At 36.6% G+C, this 17671-nt stretch overlaps 1 protein-coding gene across 1 annotated transcript; it reads left to right on the top strand.

Moving 5' to 3' along the window:
- Positions 1-4268: 4268 nt before the first annotated feature.
- LOC149045410 (RNA-splicing ligase RtcB homolog) lies at positions 4269-16728 on the top strand. Its single transcript, XM_089208190.1, has 5 exons — positions 4269-5681; positions 6434-6512; positions 8559-8650; positions 12118-12267; positions 13607-16728. Exons 1-5 carry the CDS (start codon positions 5580-5582, stop codon positions 13706-13708), a joined length of 525 nt encoding a protein of 174 aa, XP_089064316.1. The 5' UTR covers positions 4269-5579; the 3' UTR covers positions 13709-16728.
- The last annotated feature ends 943 nt before the right edge of the window (positions 16729-17671 follow it).

The raw sequence follows: 17671 nt of genomic DNA, 5'->3' as shown, positions 1-17671 counted from the left end.
TCTTCAAAGATCTTTACATGAACTTTGAAGATCCTTTAAAGATCTTTGAAAATTCTTTGAGGATCTTCCAAATTCTTGTTAAGATCTTTGAGGATCTCTCATTTTCTTGCCAAGATCTTCAAGGATCTTTTTGAAAATTTTGAAGATCCTTAAAGATCTTGGAAAGAAAATAAAAAACCCTTAAAGATCTTGGCAATAAATTGAAAGATCTTTGAAGATCTTGGCATAAAAAAGAAAGATCCTTGAAGATTTTGACAGCCAAATTAAAGATCTTTGTAAGAGTTTTGAAGATCCTTAAAGATCTTGACAAGAATGTCAGTGAACCTTGAAGATCCTGGCAAGGAAATGGAAGATCGTTGAAGATCTTAGCAAGAATGTTATAGAACCTTCGAAATTTTGACAAGAAAATAAGCATACTTAAATCCTCATACTAAGTTAAAAAGAAAAATTGAACCAAACATAAAAAAATGAAGATAAAACTTTTTTTTTATTGCTAAACGAGAATTACCCATCCTCTTCTAGTTGGACTACTTCTACACTATTTCTGTTCAGACTTTAGGTTAGTACTAAGATTTTCATTTTCCAAAAAATCTGGCAACAGTCCAGCTCAAAGATAAGAAGACCAAAATATATGTGTTAAACTTGACTATGACCAGACTCAGACTACTCTTACAGAGGGGGTAAACATGAAAAAAAGGCAAACAAGAGTACTTCAATGACTATATTTCTGAACCATATTAACCTATATACCAAAGGAAAGCTTAGGAATCACACATACTGAATATAACTAATATGTTGCCCTAAACTAATTTGTTATTTGACATCAGATCAATTTGTCCACCATATGGTGTGAAAAACCTAGGTGAACTTGAGAAAAGATAACTGCACAAAGATTGCATGAAATCAAGTGTTTTTAGTGTCAAAACAAAGTACTAGGGTCGTTCTTTTGGATGAGCTGAGCTGAACTTTTGGAGTCGTTTATATTATGGGCACAATGCCCGTTCAAAGTTCACCGAGATTCTTAGGTGAGTTATTCCACAACATCTTACTTAAAATTCAGCTTATAGAGAAACTGTTAGCTTATCCAACTCAACTCAGTAAGAGGATACAGCCCTGAAAACTTCAGATTAATTGAACTAATACATCCTGAGGTACAAAATAAGTGTTTTCGGGAATTCATATGACAACCTCTAAAAGAGCTTTTTAAGTTGGTTACACAGAACCAAGTAAATTCACACCTTCTTCAGAAACATGTCCTTCAGTGAGCGTCGAGGAGAATCTCTCTAGATCGATAAGCCTGTATCCTTGTCCCTGTAACACATCATTTGCATCCTAACTCTCCAAGAGCTCAGAGTAAGAATCATTAGGCGAGGATGGCATCTTCATTTTCTTTCCAGAAGTACCAAAGAATTTTTTTCATTCAGCCCCAGAGTCAGAGCAATCGCGAGACCTTCTTGGAGTTTGATTGACGATTTCGGTTGTTTCTGTCTCTCTTTTTGCTTGTTTCTGAACTCCAGAAAACGCCTTTCCTTTACCTTTATTTCTGTGTACATTTTCCCTTTAGTTCCGACCATTGTCGATGATATTTGCCGTAACAACGAGCTTCTTATGTTTTTATGCGACCGTTAAAAATCTCGGCGCGTATAAATTCCTATCCCATAATGCAAAACCCTCTTTGTTGTCATGTAAGTAGTCACAAAGTTTCCCGAAAGCCTCGAGCATGGCGTTGCCATGCGGTAACCTTCATTACACTCATTGCACAATAATTTTCTGCGAAAATTCCTTGTTGTGTTTAAATTATAAACAGTGAGCCCTCAATTTACAATTTTGTTATGTTTGAAATTACTTGAGGATTTCAAAGGAACCTAATTCATAATGCAGAGATGTGGTAGAGATCTTGACAAAGTTGCCTTTGAGATCCACATCAAATTCAAAAAGGATCCTTACAAAGAGCTGTACAATATCATGAAATGAATCTTTTAAAGATATTTGGAAGATCCTTTTCAATTCCTTGAGGATCTTAAAGGATCGTAGAACAGATCATGCAAAGATCTTGACTAGGATCCTTGTAACTCCTAATCAAATTCTTAAGGATCTTAGCAAAGATCTTAGCAGGATCCCTAAAAGGTTCTTTTGAGGGTCTTTAAAAGATCCTCATTAAATCCTTGAGGATCCTGAAGGATCCTTGAAAAGATCCTGCAAAGATCTTGACTTAAGGATCCTTGTAAGATCCTGATCAAATTCCTAAGGATCCTGGCAAAGATCTTTACAGGATCCTTGAAAGGATCTTTTGTAGGTCTTTAAAAGATCCTCATTAAATCCTTGAGGATCTTGAAGGATCCTTGAAAAGATCTTGCAAAGATCTTGAGTAGGATCCTTGTAAGATCCTGATCAAATCCTTAAGGATCCTTGCAAAGATCTTAATAGGATCCTTGAAAGGATCTTTGGAAGGTCTTTAAAAGATCCTCATTAAATCCTTGAGGATCTTGAAAGATCCTCAAAAAGATCCTGCAAAGATCTTGACTAGGATCCTTGCAAGATCCTGATTAAATCCTTAAGGATCCTTACAAAGATCTTGAAAGGATCCTTGAAAGGATCTTTTGAGGGTCTTTGAAAGATCCTTGCTAAATCCTTGAGGATCTTGAAGGATCCTTGAAAAGAACTTTGCGAGGATCCTTATGAGGATCTTTGTAATATCCTTTGAGGATCTTTATCAAATCCTTGAGGATCTTAACAAACGTTTTTGCTTACAAAGATCTTTGAGGATCTTTTACAGATCCTTTAAAGATCTTTTAAAGATCCTTGTCCTTAAGGATCTTTGGCAGGTCTTTGTCAATCCTTGAAGATCCTCAAAGATCCTGTGAGGTTTTTCACCAGGGTTATCCAACAAATGATATGAGAACTACGAAACTTACAACTTGAAGGGACTTATCTTGACAATCTTATTGTAATGCACATTTTTGTATAAATAATGTTCCATCAACCAACTAATGTGTATATATAGGAAGATATAGAATGCCTACATATCTTCACAATAGTTGTGAAACCAAGTACACAAACAATACACATAAAAAGAGAGACCTCCACCAATCTAACTGCTCTGATTCAACTCACTGTTTCTGCTGCACCAGTGATGTCCCTGTGGTGGAATATTGCAGGCAGAAGGGAGAGAGTCTGTAAAGGGGTTAGTGTAGTAAAACTTTGTTCACTGAGTCCTCTCTGAACTTCTTTGGGAACACCAAGGACTTCCCAAGCACTCATATCTGCCATGGGCTCTACAGTTTAGTTCATTCAAAATAAATGATTTAGCTATAAAATATGATTGCATCTTAAACTTATAGTGTTAGTGGGAAATATCATTTTATTACAGTTGAATGGAATGGGTTATTTGTACCTGTATAGATATGAAATATGTTTATAAAGGTTTTATAATCTAAATTAATAAATACTTTATTAATAAATAACAATAGAGTAATAAAAAACTTATCAGTAAAATTACATTATTTATTACACCCATTTTAAAATCACTGGTGGTCCCTGTAATCTGATTGGCTCTAATTGATGCGATTTACTCACAAATCGCACCATTTTTTGCCTTAAATTGCATCTTTTTTCCAGTTAATGAGGAGGCTACACTAAAGACAAAACAACCAATCAGATTTCAAGGCTTGTTTAAAGTAACCGATCAAATTGCAGGAAATAAAAGACAAAGAGTATTGCATGGCAAATTTTGCAACTTTTGTTTCCAAAACTCTTACTTTTTCCCCCCAAAAAATGGATGAATTTAATTTCAGACCAGCTCAGTGCTGCATCAATAAAATATTTGAACTTACCAAGTCCTGTATTTGGGTGATTTCAAAATGAAATGGATGTAATAAAGTGGTAATTGAACCTCGTGTCGTGCAATTTTGGTCTGAAATCATACTTGTGATTTCAAATCAAACTCCTGCTGTGCACTCATTAGATTTTGAAATCACGCATATGATTTCAGCCCAAATTGCACTTCACTTAGTTCAATTCCCATTATTTATAGAAAATCATCTCTTTTCCAAGATAACATTATCTACACAAAATGTGTTTGATTCTCTTCTTGATAATAAAATTCAAGGACAATCATTGGAGTAAAATTGTACTTTGTTTTGTGCATTTCCTGTCCATAATTCCTAAAATTAACTCTTACCTGAAGGATCTTCCACCAGTCTATTGTCAGTGACCATTTCTACTCTGTTTTGCTCTTCTGACTGGGCTTCACTTTAGGCCTTGTTTTTCTTTTCTTCTTCTTTTTTCCCTTTGTCTGTTGGTCATTCTTCGTGCTTTTTCAAGTTGTGTGGATGGTGTGGTAACTGTTTGTTCCAGATTATCCTGAGGATTTAAATCAAAAGACAATACTATGTAGCTTTTTTTTTCTCCGTGAGCCAAACTTCTAGAGAAAACCAAAAAGAAGCTTCTATTCTTAGATATACATAATTGTGCATGTATGGGTAAAGACTGAAAAAATGCATGAGCCCTTTGGACAATGCAGTCTGCTGTCTTTGAAAAAATTAGGACAAACTGCTCTCAATGACTTCAGTCAATTCCTGTATTTCCATGTAGTTCTTGTGGTGAGTGTTGTTGTTGTTGTTGTTGTTGTTGCTGTTTTCTTTTTGTTTGTTTGTTTGTTTCTTTTCTCATTTAAGGTATGACTGGCAGTTATCTTAGTTTTGATTCTCATGTCCAATATATACACCCAATCTGACTCAGGAGACAAGTCATTCCATTTGGGTCAGGTTGAGGATTATTATTATGCGTCTCGAAAATCGACTTGTGGTAAGACATTTCCACCTTAAGAGGCACGGTTTATTCAGATTTCCACTAATTAACTTCTGGTGGGTCGATTTGTGAACGACTCAACCCAATTTGGATGTATTGGACAACCCTCAACATTTAATAATTAAAGATGAGTTAAGATAAAAAAAAAAATGAATAAAAAAATTTAAAAAGATAATTTTTCCCAATTTCTCGTAAAATACAAGGGTAATTTCACCACGTGCTTGAAGTGAATCTTACATTTGTATCTTCTAAATTTAACCATGCGATACGTTTTAAAGCACTTTAAGCAATTCACCTCCTGCAGCGGCCGTTCTTTTATTTTCTTCTTCTGAGCTGGTCCACCTGCACCAATTCCTGCTAGCTCTTCTGGATGATAATCTTCCATGACTTCAAGGGACACAAATCCATCCATTTCGCCCGCAAAGAACGAAGGATCGTCCAATTCTACTGGTTCCCATTTTCGCTTCTTCCCTTTCGAATTCTTCTCTGCCATTATGGAGCAATAAGCAAAGAGCTTTAGTTGAGAAACTGAATGTAAAAGCTCTTTTAAATAACAAACAACCGTTTTGGTTTATCCTTAGAGAATTAATAAAAACAATCTCACGTCGTCCGCCATTATGGATTACCCTCCAGAGAAGGACTGGATAAGAATTTGTACTGCGCGCATATTCAAACGGGAATCATTCGCTGATTTATTGCTACATGGCTTTTCTCCCTTCGCCGAGTTCACTGAAACCTTTGTGAAACGTGAATGAAAAGATTAACATCACATGGCGAAAGAACACCGTACATTCAAAGAGGAGTGCATTTATATTGAGCGCTTAAACGAAAACTCGTTTCTTATCAAGAAAGGCTTTGTCCCAAAAATGAAGGTAAGTGAACGCGCGCCAAACATCAGATCGGAAGCTCAACTCCAGCTGAGTAGCGTGCGCGTCAAAATACACGTCTGGCGATGTCATACGTGAGAATGTTGATAATAAGCTATGGTCATCGAAATAAATCCCCTTACACCTGCCATATCCGTCAAAGTAATTTCCTTCTTTGAAATAAGTTTTGTCACAAAGGAAATTTTTTCTGGGACAACTAGATTTTGTTCTTCCCCCCCCCCCCCCTGTTCCCCACCTTTTCTGCCCACATTATGATCAAATCCCCGCCCCCTGCCCCCCTCCACGTCTCTCATGTCAGAACTATTTTCTTTTTGTTTGTTTGTTTGTTTCAATCAGTCAATTCACGAACTACAGTCAAACCTGTCTTAGGTGGCACCGTATTGAGCACTTGCACTGTAGTAGACGCCATATTCCCGCGGGTGACTGCTTATTACAGGGTTGACTGAATTGGACAAATATATTTTGTCCTCACTTCCTCCATCAAACCCAGATTATATCCATAATTGTCCCCATCCCCCCTAATTTCTCACCTTTTCCCCTAGTTGCAGACTGTGGTGTTTTGCTGGAAATTGTTGATGCAAGAATGTCCTAATAAGTACTGGATTAGGATGTTCTGATTAATTAGTACCATGGACAAATTTTTACATACTGTTTCAGATACAAGACTTGAGGTGTACATTGCAAGTATTCAACTCTAAAGTTCAAACTATTCTTTTCTTTTTTTTTTTTCTTTAAAGGTTGAAGGTATCTTCTATATAAACAAGCTGCTCGAAAAACTAATGTTTGATGAGCTGAAGTACTGGGCTGGAACTCAAGGTACAGTACTTTAAACATTTGAAATTATATTTGCTGCATTTGTCTTATTCCTTTTATACAATTAAATTAAAATGCTCTTCAGGTATTGGTGGTTTCCTTCCTGGTATAAGGCAGATTGCAAATGTTGCAGCTGTGCCTGGAATTGTTGGTGTAAAAATGATCGCAACTTTTTCTTGTTGAAATTACAACTTAGTTTAATTGAAACTTGTTCAATCCTGGGCCCAGTTGTTCGAAGGTTTATAAGAGCTAACCCAGGGTTAAATTTTATTCAGGGAATGTTTAATACTTTGTTTAAAAGCCTTTTAAAATAATATACCATAGTTTTTTAGGGCATCCAATCATCAAATCACAGACTAAAGGAATTGTACATGTAGACTGAATTTCATTTGAAAGCTTTCAGATATGAAATCAGATTTTACACTGACCATTAGTTATCTAAACTCAGCTTTTAACAATCTGACCCTGTACTCTTGGGAAGCAGAGAAAGTATAAAGTGGAGATGACAAAAGAGTTTCTTGCTACACAGTTTGTGTTTCCATAGTATTTTTACACAAAGATATCACTTAAAGTGATGCCAAATAGAGCAACCAGTTATCCAGTTAGATCCAGTTAGATCCAGTTAGATCCAGTTAGATCCAGTTATCTCATGCACGATCTTGAGAACATGTGCAAATCAGTTTTTCCGCTTTAAGCAAAAGCCCTTAGAACTGTTTTTCTAGGAGTTTTCTTAAGTTCCTGTTTATTTCCCTCAAAAAAAGGAAAACTGAAAGTGAAAAAAGGCATTTTTTATGTGCTCTTATTTACCTTGTCAATGGAGTTCCTAGGCCGCTCATGCAGATCACAACACAATGACTCAGTTTAATTCTAGCCATTCTAGAAGTAACATTCCTTCACTTCTTTCTTGCTTATGGACTACAATGCTTTTACTGTCACTTTGATACCTATTTGTCAACGGTAAACCCTGTTTGAACAGGAAAAGAAAGCCAGTAGCACAGCGTACACACAAACAGTGTAGCGTTGTGTGAAATGGCTAAGCGTAATTTTGAATGGTACAGCGTACATATAAACAGTGTAGAGTTGCATGAGATGGCTCAGCATAATGTTGAATGGTACAGCGTACACATAAATGGTGTGGCGTCGTGTGAAATGGCTCAGCGTAATGTCAAATGATGTAGCGTTGCATGGAATGGCTGTTGTTATCAGTATCTGTTGTCTACATCGGCAGTAGAAAACGGACAAACAGAGGAGTTTCTTGATCACAGTGCAAATTTCAGGAAGATAAAAATTACCTTTTTTAGTTATAATTAAAAAAATATGTGCAAAAGACATTATAGTTACCTAAAACAATTCTACTGTAGAAAATAGTGGGAAATGTTTGTTCCTGTGTTACACAAAAATTAGCAACTGTACAGTGCAGAACCCAGCTAGTCTTGAACTCTTAAGGGAAGCACCAATTTGCTCATACAGCTGGGAGTTTGAGATAGAGGGGTAAATTTGTTTGTAAAACAGGAACAAGGGATGCTGCTCTTTGTTCAAGATAAGGAGTTTGAGGTAGCTGAGTTCAAGATAGCCAATAGTAAATGCCTGAGAAAAGCAGGGCAAACCCAAGGGTCCAAGGTTCAACTGTACCATATTTACCCGTGTATAATATGCATTTTTTTCTATAAAAATAACCATCAAAATCGCAGTGTGTATTATACACAGATTCTATTGTTTGTCAAGCAGGTCCTAATTTGCATATGTTAAAAAACACATCAAAGAAAGTAACAAAAGCTCAGTAGTAACTGGTCTTTATTAGCTTGAGTAAAATGATCTACCAATGGTAATTGTTTTTAGCAAGTGCCTAACCTTGAAGGTATCTCACAGCATTCACAGCAAATGGTCACCAAATTAAGTATTAATGTGTCACAGCAATGCAATTTTTTAGATGCACATTTACTTTTTATTACTAGTAATAATTATTTTGCAAGGTGCAATTCCCAAACAGCAGTTGTGACAGATTCTCTTGTGTCTATCTATCTACCTATCTATTTATCTATCTGTCAGGTTCCAAGGGGGTTGGCAAGAGCGCTCTCCTTTCACATCATATAGCAGTTAAGGCAACAATTGGGGAGGAGGATTGGAGAACAGCATATTTTGTGAGTACAACATATATTCTACTGTTATTTCGGCTGTTCAAATATAGGTTATTTGTCACCTAGCAATGTAAATATTAATAAGAACCATATTTACATAATTCAGCCATTGAATAGCCCTTTTGTATACCTTTTTCGTGTAAAGAGATGGTGGGGCCAATCAAGTGTTAAGTTGCAAGTTCATGCTTTTCTTTACCACATTGTTTGAAAACACAACAAATCATTTCCATTTGAATTCCATATTAAAGATACATGTCTGCCCCAGCTATGTATGCCCTTAAAATATATGTTTAGTTTACTCTCTTTCATCTGACAATCTCTCCTATGGGAAACCAGGGCTAAAAATTGGCAGTCACACGGTCGCCAGTGGCGAGTTCAAACTGACTAGGGCTACCAAAAGTTAAGGGTTGAATGCCCAGTGTGCGACTATGCTACAGAATTTCATAACGTTGCAATGTAAGTTATTCAAAGTACAAAGTTAAAAATAAAACTCAATATATAGTTCAATTGGACTACCCTTCTCTTCGTTTCTTTGCCTGGACTCTAAGATTATCTATTTTAGTTAATTTTTAGTTCTAAAGTGGAAATTCCGAGCCATTTTAACAGTGATTTCACAAGCAATCCACATTCACAAAATAGACACCATTTTGATTTTGTGACTGCCACGTGACTCTGGACATACCTAGAGTTCCGTGCAGGATGGTTTCGAGGTACACGTTTCTGCTTTGAGGAAGAATTTGTTGATAGGCTTATCCAGAAATACCTGTAACCACAGTCACTGCATACAAGAATGTCTTTGAACAAAAACCCAGCTTTTTCTACAATGATTTTTACAACAAGTGCAAATAAATTCTTGAAGTTACTTTATTGCAGTTTACTTTATTTACTTAAATAAATAAAAACACTTAACACCTCTAATAATTTTATAGTGCCAAATGAATGGCCAAAATGTTAAAGAAAAATGTCTCATGGCATTACCGGGGGCATTGCCTTTTTGTGTTCTTTCCTTTTAGTTAATGCTCAGTTAAAAGCCATGGGGCACTTATTCAAGTTTTTCATTTTAAACTAGAGGAAATCAAGGGCTTCTTCATATTGGGATGGGCCACTAAGAATTCAAGGAAACTGTCTCGACTGGCCATCAAGCACTGGAGTTAATTTTTAGCCCAGGGAAACACCAAATTTTTATGACATGCCACTGAAAGATTTCAAACAGCTATATGAGAGGTTGTGGCAGATATGCCATTCTTTCTTTTTACCAACAATATCCATCAAATACCCAGGGATGAACAAGCTGCACATATATTGAAGTGCATTTTAAAGGAGACCATCACCCTCTCTGTGAGTTAAACATTGCAATATGAATAGTATAACTGAATACCTATCAGTTAGTTTGAATTAAAGGTCATTCCACAGTATTTTGTCCCCAACTAGAAGGTTTTTGAATCTTTCATGGCAGACTTAAGATCCTTGTAGCGTTGTTGCTTGATAAATGAAGTTTGTGATAGATCTCAAATTTTGGGGATGGAATGCAAAATGGTTGCATAAACTGTAATACATTATAGAAAATATCAAAATGCCTGTTGTGGAGACGACAGATACATTTCTTGTTGAAAAAGTAATAAAAACTAAAATCACACAAAAGTTGCCAGAACACAAATGTGTGCAAGTGCCCTCTACAGAACAGTTATTGGAAGATGGCTCAGTGGGTAAGGCTCAGTACAGTATGCAACTTCCATTCCCCAAATGTTGTCTCTGGAAGGGTTTGACACTCCAAAGTTTCTGTTATTTCTGAATAAAAAAATTGAAAGCATTCTTAGAACTTCTGATTTATGACAGAATATGAGGGGTTCTCAAAGGTCAAAAACCTTTAGGAAATGTATGAAGTGTACATGTAATTGGAATTTTCAGGGGCGTGGAGAGGGGGAGTCTTAGGATAAATCCCTTTCATGGGGAGGGTATGGATAATTTATGGAACTACACAATATGAAATTTTGGACATTATTTCCATTGCAGAGACAACACTTACCAGAGCATTACTGCCCCAAACATCTGAATATTTTTTTCAATGCAAGAATAGAAACAGAAAAGTGATCTCAACATGAGCTCAACATAATACAATAGCTGAGATGCTATTACATATTCATTATACACCAGAAAATTTCAACATCTTGAATACAAAGTTTCAGTTGCTAATTCTTGGTAGATATTATTCTTTAATAAAATCAGTTTTAGGTGTTATGGCAGAAAAGTTTTCTTTTAAAGCACAACTGTAAACAAAAAATGACAATTATATGGCTTTGTGTGGTTGTGGTTTCCATGATCTAGTTCAAGTAAAATCGATTGCTTGGCCAAAATTTGGGGGATTGGGACTAGTTTACTCTGAGAATAACCAATGGAGGTTCAGTGTGACAGGAAATGTGCATCCTGGAATCTCCATGCCCCAGAATATCATATAAAGTGTGTTTTGTTGTAAGACTTGAACTTTATAAAATATTTCCATTGTTAGCAGTGGGTGGAATTTTTTGCCATCTCCACAACATGTGTGCACTTGCATAATGGCAATTGTCACAAGAAAATACCAAATGCTTCTACACTGCATGACCCTGTATGCATTATAGATATGTTGGTCTAAAAGAACATAAATATAGAGATTTTAAAAGCATTTCACATTCAGAGGAATTTTGAATTAAATTTGTTGCATCAAATATTGTGGTTTCTCTGATGTCTTCTCTGCGAGGGTCAGGTACAATTTTGAGCAATGTAAAATACTTGTGTGTACACCTTCTGGTAACCACACAATAAGAGATAAATTGAAGACATGAAATTTTGATTTCACCTAGTATGGCATAAAATATATCTCCAAATGTCATCTCAACAAAAAAAATACTGAGGAATGACCCTTAATTTGAATAATAAACTGAGTCTGAACTGTGTGCAGTCAAACCTCTATTAAAGTGTCTATCACCCTTAAATAGATATTTTCAGAATCAACTCTATGTACATTAGTTAGTTAATGTTGTTAATGTTGTGGTTTGATGTTAAATGGTGAAATATTTCTTGTTTTTGAATTTACAAAATGCTAATTAGATGATGTCAACCTGGGAATTTGCCATTATTTCTATGCCAATTTACAATGTGCAGTATACAGCTTGAGGATAATTAATTTGATGAATACAAAAAATAAACTGTGGATAGTCAATTGATTGGTAAAAAATATCACTTGGAGGTGAAAACAAGTAGTTGTATAATAAATGATTCCCATGTTGACGTCATTAATTAGCATTTTGTAAATTCAAATCTATATAGCTCAATAACGCGATGTTCAAAACAAATATTCCACCATTTAACTGTTCAATGTGCATAGAGTTGATTCTGAAAATATAATTGTATTTAAGGGTGACAGGCACTTTTAGTGGCCATACTTTAATCAGTTACAGCCACCAACTATAACAGTCATTGTTTAATTCTAGAACTGGAATGTCATGGCAGCAACTTCCAGACATGGTCTGTTCTCGTTATTCAGTGGTGACAAACCTCTTCTCAGTTGCCATGATTTAAATATTGTGTATTGTGTCAACCCAGAAGAATCAGTGGGCAGAGCCTTATTCAAACAAATCATGGTGAGTTTGTTGTACTTAGTGAGCACCCAAATATTCATTTCAGTAAAGCTGTTCAGATGGCGTATGACAGCTAAATTTTGTGTTAGTGGTTTCTATGCTTTGCATTGTTTAATTTAAAGGAGTGAGTGGAATAAAGCTTTGAGTGACTTCTGATCAACTGCTAGATTCTCCTTCCAGTTTATATTGTATATGCTCGTGTAACGAAGGGAGAATTTGGCTATAAATCAGGAGTCACCTAGGGCCTTATTCCAAACATTATTTTAAATAAGGCCCTAAGAGACTCCTGATCTGAAGCCAAATTGTTACATGAGCATATACAAGACAAACTGGAAGGAGAATCTAGCAGTTGATCAGAAGTCACTTAGGGCTTTATTCCAATCACCCCTTCATTTTGCACCGTAAAATTTTCGAACACTACAAACACATGAAATTTTCGGTCATTTTTACTAAAAAAAAAAGGTCACTTAGAAAATTTTGGACAGCAATTTTCAGCTGGCATTTTTCGGAAAAATCACATTTTATTCCAAAGAATTTTCGGCTAAGAAAATTTTCAGCTAGAACATTTGAACAGGTAATATTTTTCTAACGATCTGTAGGTTTGTATATGTTTGATAAATACATGCGGCGTAATAATTTTTCCCACATACAGTACCGACAAGAACTATCCCCCACTAAAATTGCACCAAAAGCAGACCTGAGCAGAACATACTTTCTGAAGTGAACCCAACCAAACTTCAAGCCCATATATAAGCTATATAGGTATGTGCCGCCTAATAGGGTCGGGTTTTTGAGCCTCTGGATCCATAAATAGGGTGTCTTATTGGCGAATCTGGGTCTGCTCATGTTTGCACTGATGTTTGCATGTGAAGTGGGGGTTAGTTCCAGTCGGTACTGTAACTGCAACGACAGTCCAATCGGAGGGTTCAATCGACGGTGAGGAAAGAGGCCTCACTACTCTATGTACAGTACCGCTCGCGTATACGTTAGCTGCGCAGGCGAATTTCATACGCTCCGACGCAGGGTAGTCAGACGCGTATATACGATTTTTTGCACGCTCGGTCGAAAAAAATGCGCGATTCATGTGCCTTTGTTATTCAGTGCTACAAGTTTCCTTTGTATTTCATTGTTGTATGAAACAATTGACTTCTAAGTGTGAAAAAGCGATGAGTAGACAACGGAAAATTTACATAATGAAATAAAAAGTACCGTGTTACACTCTCGAATGTCGCGTCGCTTCGCGAATTTTTCGGATAACGTGTAGTAGCAGTAGATTGATGTTAAGCCTTCTGATCACCAACTACATTTATGATTTGTAACGTTCATATTTGTCATATTACAGGATATCCAAACTGAGCAGGAATTGTCCCCGGGCCCACCGACGTGCTGGCACACATTGGCTATATTCCTCGAACAGTCATTCAGTACGCTAAGTACCTTCTAAGAGGCAACAGTAACGTTGAACTTTTCATGGCCAAGGCAATTACTAATATTCTACAAGTACTAGAAGACGAAGCACTGTAGATTCCTGATAGGTGCAAACGTGTGCGCATCAGGTCACTAGCGATGATAAGTACTTGCAAGGCTAGTGGTATGTTTGAAATGAGGTGGTCACCATCAACCTTTTCCTGGTCTTGTTTGAAACCACCAGGATTCGATTTGAAAGAAGTATCCGTCGTTAACCCTCTGGTTGAAGAAGCTGTTGTGCAGTTTACGTTGGAAAATCCTAATTATTTGTTGGATGTAGTAAGTATTGATTTTTTTACTCTGGCGATCAAATCCTGGGGTGTGGGTCGATACTGAACTGACAGGGGGGCTCGGCCGTACCATTTTGTGTGTAAAATTCCAGATATGGTACTATTTAGGGGGGCTGTTGAAAAAAACAATTTTATAATTAACTTGGTACCATTTAGGGTGTCAATTGATTACTAATTGGAATCTGGTTACCGGTTACCGATTTCAGACTTTCAGTTACCGGTTACCGATTTCAGAATTTCAGTTACAGGTTACCGATTTCCCGTTTGGTAAACAAACAACATTTTTTCTTTGCAAAACATTATAGTAAATGTGCTCGACTAGTACCTCGTCTATTAACAACAAATTAAGCGCTAGAATGAGCAGACAATCAAAACATGTCGAATTCTTCATGACACATCTGAAATCGGTAAACGATAACCAGATGCCAATAAGTCAGTCAACTTATTTGTCATGTAAAGCAGAGTACAAAAATATCATTCTCGATCAGCTTTTCAGTCAACCTACAGTGCCTTTTATGGGTCATTTTTAGGGCCACAGCCGAGCCCCCCGGCTGTCAGTTCAGTATGGGAGCCGAACTCCCCCCCCCCCACCCCGCCCCACGAAGAACAAATCTGCAGGTCTATAGGCTGGTTAACCGCGGTCAAACGTGAGAAATTTTCAAAAGTTAAGCAAAGTACTTAAAGGTTAAGGTGGTCGTTTTCACTGTTTATTAAAGTTTAGTATATTGCCAACATATTTACCAAAATTTACCAAACGTTTTGAAAGTTTACCAAAAAAGTTCTAAACAGTGAACCGCAGAATCGTCGACGCCATTTGTCAACATAATTTGGATCAGGCGCAAAGAGTTTTGGTCAGTTTTCCACGGAAAAAAGCTCATCATTTTGAGAAAAATTAAAAGATAATAACGTGAACGAATTTTTTTTACTCATCCTTGCTTACATTAAATAAAATCCCACTGAATAAAACGAAAACCGCGTTGGACGTTTGACCGTGGTGGACTAGGCTGGATACGTCCCTGCGTTTGGTAAATGAAAGAAATAATTATGGCTTCATTCACCATTCATTCAGCGTGTCACGCCCCAAAGCATAAAGTATAATGAGGCTCCATCTCTTCATCAGGTGGATACCATAAAAGGCCTATCTGCAGGGAGACCTGGCAACTTAGTTGGCAAATACTGGGAGAAGCTGATATTTAGCAATCTCAAGGAATGTGTGAAAATGAGTATTCCTTCAAGGAAGAGGCATCTGGTTCCACTGCTGCTAGCCCCTACTTAAATTTGTGTGGACATCAAAGCAAAACAGATACGAGAAAATCGATAGAACAGATAATTAGAGATAAATATAGTGCAATGATAGTCCATTGTCCTAATACCAGCGCCTTTGACTTTGTCATCGTTGATAAATGCAACAAAATTCATGCCATTCAGGTAACCGTTCAAACCGCTGCGAAGAAATGTAACGACAGTGACTTTTTCAAGACTGAAAATATTCACTTTACGTATTTACTAGCGCCTTATGAGGTCGACGTCAACGCTATTAAATTGAAATAAAAGTTATATGATGCATATGTGGCGTATGGTTTGCGAATTGTAAATGGAGCCAGTTTCCCAACTCAGAAAGAACTGAGTACTTTTCAATTTGGCGTCGAAGCCACTTGAATATCTGTCTTGGCGTGGATTAATAAAACGGGTATTTCATCTTCAACATATTTATTGCCCATGTGGAAAAAGGGAATTCCTATCTCATGAGGCTTGAAAGAAACCACCCCGAACATACGGAAGATTGCTGAAGTTTACCCCCTCTTAGTTTGAAAACGAGCGCGGTGACCCCCATTTTTATTTCATTTATTTCCGAACTTCACTTGTATCGATCTTTGTTTATGCAAAGTCTAAGAACTTTTCTATAAGTCCCGAACTACCTTAAAATATATGCATTAATATATACATAGTAATTAGACTATTATATATTATTTAGGTCATATAACGAGACGAGATTATACAAACAATGACATGTGTCAAGAACTAAAAAATTAGTTCAAATTTTCTACCGCCATAGCGAACAAAACAAAACGAGGTCTGAATTGCCCTTATTCATAACGACGTCACATCAAAACAATCTATTGTTTAAACACAAAGAATCATGGTCGCGGGAGGGGGACAAAACAGCAACAACACAAAAAAAATTGAGATTTCGTTTGAAATTCGTTTTATTGACCAAAGAAAAGCGGTGACAGCCATCAAGTGCAATAAATATTGCTTATTAAACATTAGTGCATCTCATATTCGAGTCCCAGGCCATTTGAGTTCAAACTTTTCTTACCAGAGCGAGTTTTAAACGAATTTCTATTGTTCTAGACGATTCTGTCCCCATCATAAACAAGCCCTGACGTCATCATGAATACGAGCAATTAAAAACAATAAACGGAATATTTATTGGACGCTAAAAAAATTGACAGTGAAATGAAGAACTTCCTTAATTAAGCATTGTAATATAGCATTTGTAGCATAGATTTCGTAATTCCAAAAAAATATCCATCCCACTCCGCCACGGATGGATTTTTTTTCACACAGCCCTTTGAAAACAACTTACTTATGTTTCATGGATCAGCTCCTACGCATCAATTAAGTGTCAGCAGTTTTGAGTGTGTTGCATATGCTTCGCTCGCTGCATTTGTTAATTTTTCCGTAATAAAAGTTTCTTTCCGAAGCAAGTCTGTTTACAGATTAGAGAGTTACTCTAAACCTCACCCTGAATGGATAATTTGGGAGGAAACTCTTTTGAGTTCCTGTTGGTAATTTTCATAATAATAATAATAAAAAAAATCCAGCGACCCTCTAATACACGAACTACTTTTCATGTCACACACTTAAAGGCATAAATACGGGATTCGTGAAAGGAGAAGCCTTACGCCGCCTAAGACCAAATTCGTCACGCTCAACGTTTAACAAAAACGTACAGAGTTTCAAATATGCTTAAAGAATAAAGAATATCGAGAATAAGGTTTTTAGAAACATATCTTTGGAGTTATTTTATGCGGGAGAGAGACAATATACCTGAAAACGACAAAAATAGCGCGCACAAATGAAAATGTTACCTTTGGTAACACAATCTCATCGGGTCTGCCTAATGTGCGAGCCAGCGAGTCATGCGAGTCACTGTGCGAGCCATGCGAGTCAGGTTGCGAGTCATGCGAGCCAGGGTGCGAGCCATGCGAGCCAGGGTGCGAGCCATGAAAAATGAAAAATAAAAATATATCAAAAAACAACAACAACAAAAACATCTCTGTCTCTAAAGACTACAAAGAATGCGTGACTTCGATAGTGTTATGTAATCTATACAGTACTGATGTTATCTGAACATTGATAAATCGTTTTACTACCAAGACGCATCTTCGAAGGTATTTTTCTTCGACATTTTCTCTCCTTTCAAAACATAATATAACAGATCTTAAAATAAATAATTAAACAAATAAATAGCACGAGATAAATACAGTTACATCACGTTTTAGAATCATCTATGAAATTAAAACCGTCGCTACATGTCGCTAGTGTCACTCGCGTCATGTATCATTTAATATACAGCGTTATGTAATTTTTTCTTACGTTTAAATTGTGGCTCGCATGACTCGCATGGTTTTTCTTACGTAAAA

This window comes from Pocillopora damicornis, chromosome 5 (assembly GCF_964200805.1).
Source record: "Pocillopora damicornis chromosome 5, jaPocDami1.2, whole genome shotgun sequence".
NCBI lineage: Eukaryota > Metazoa > Cnidaria > Anthozoa > Scleractinia > Pocilloporidae > Pocillopora > Pocillopora damicornis.
This window is presented reverse-complemented; position numbering and strand designations above follow the sequence as displayed.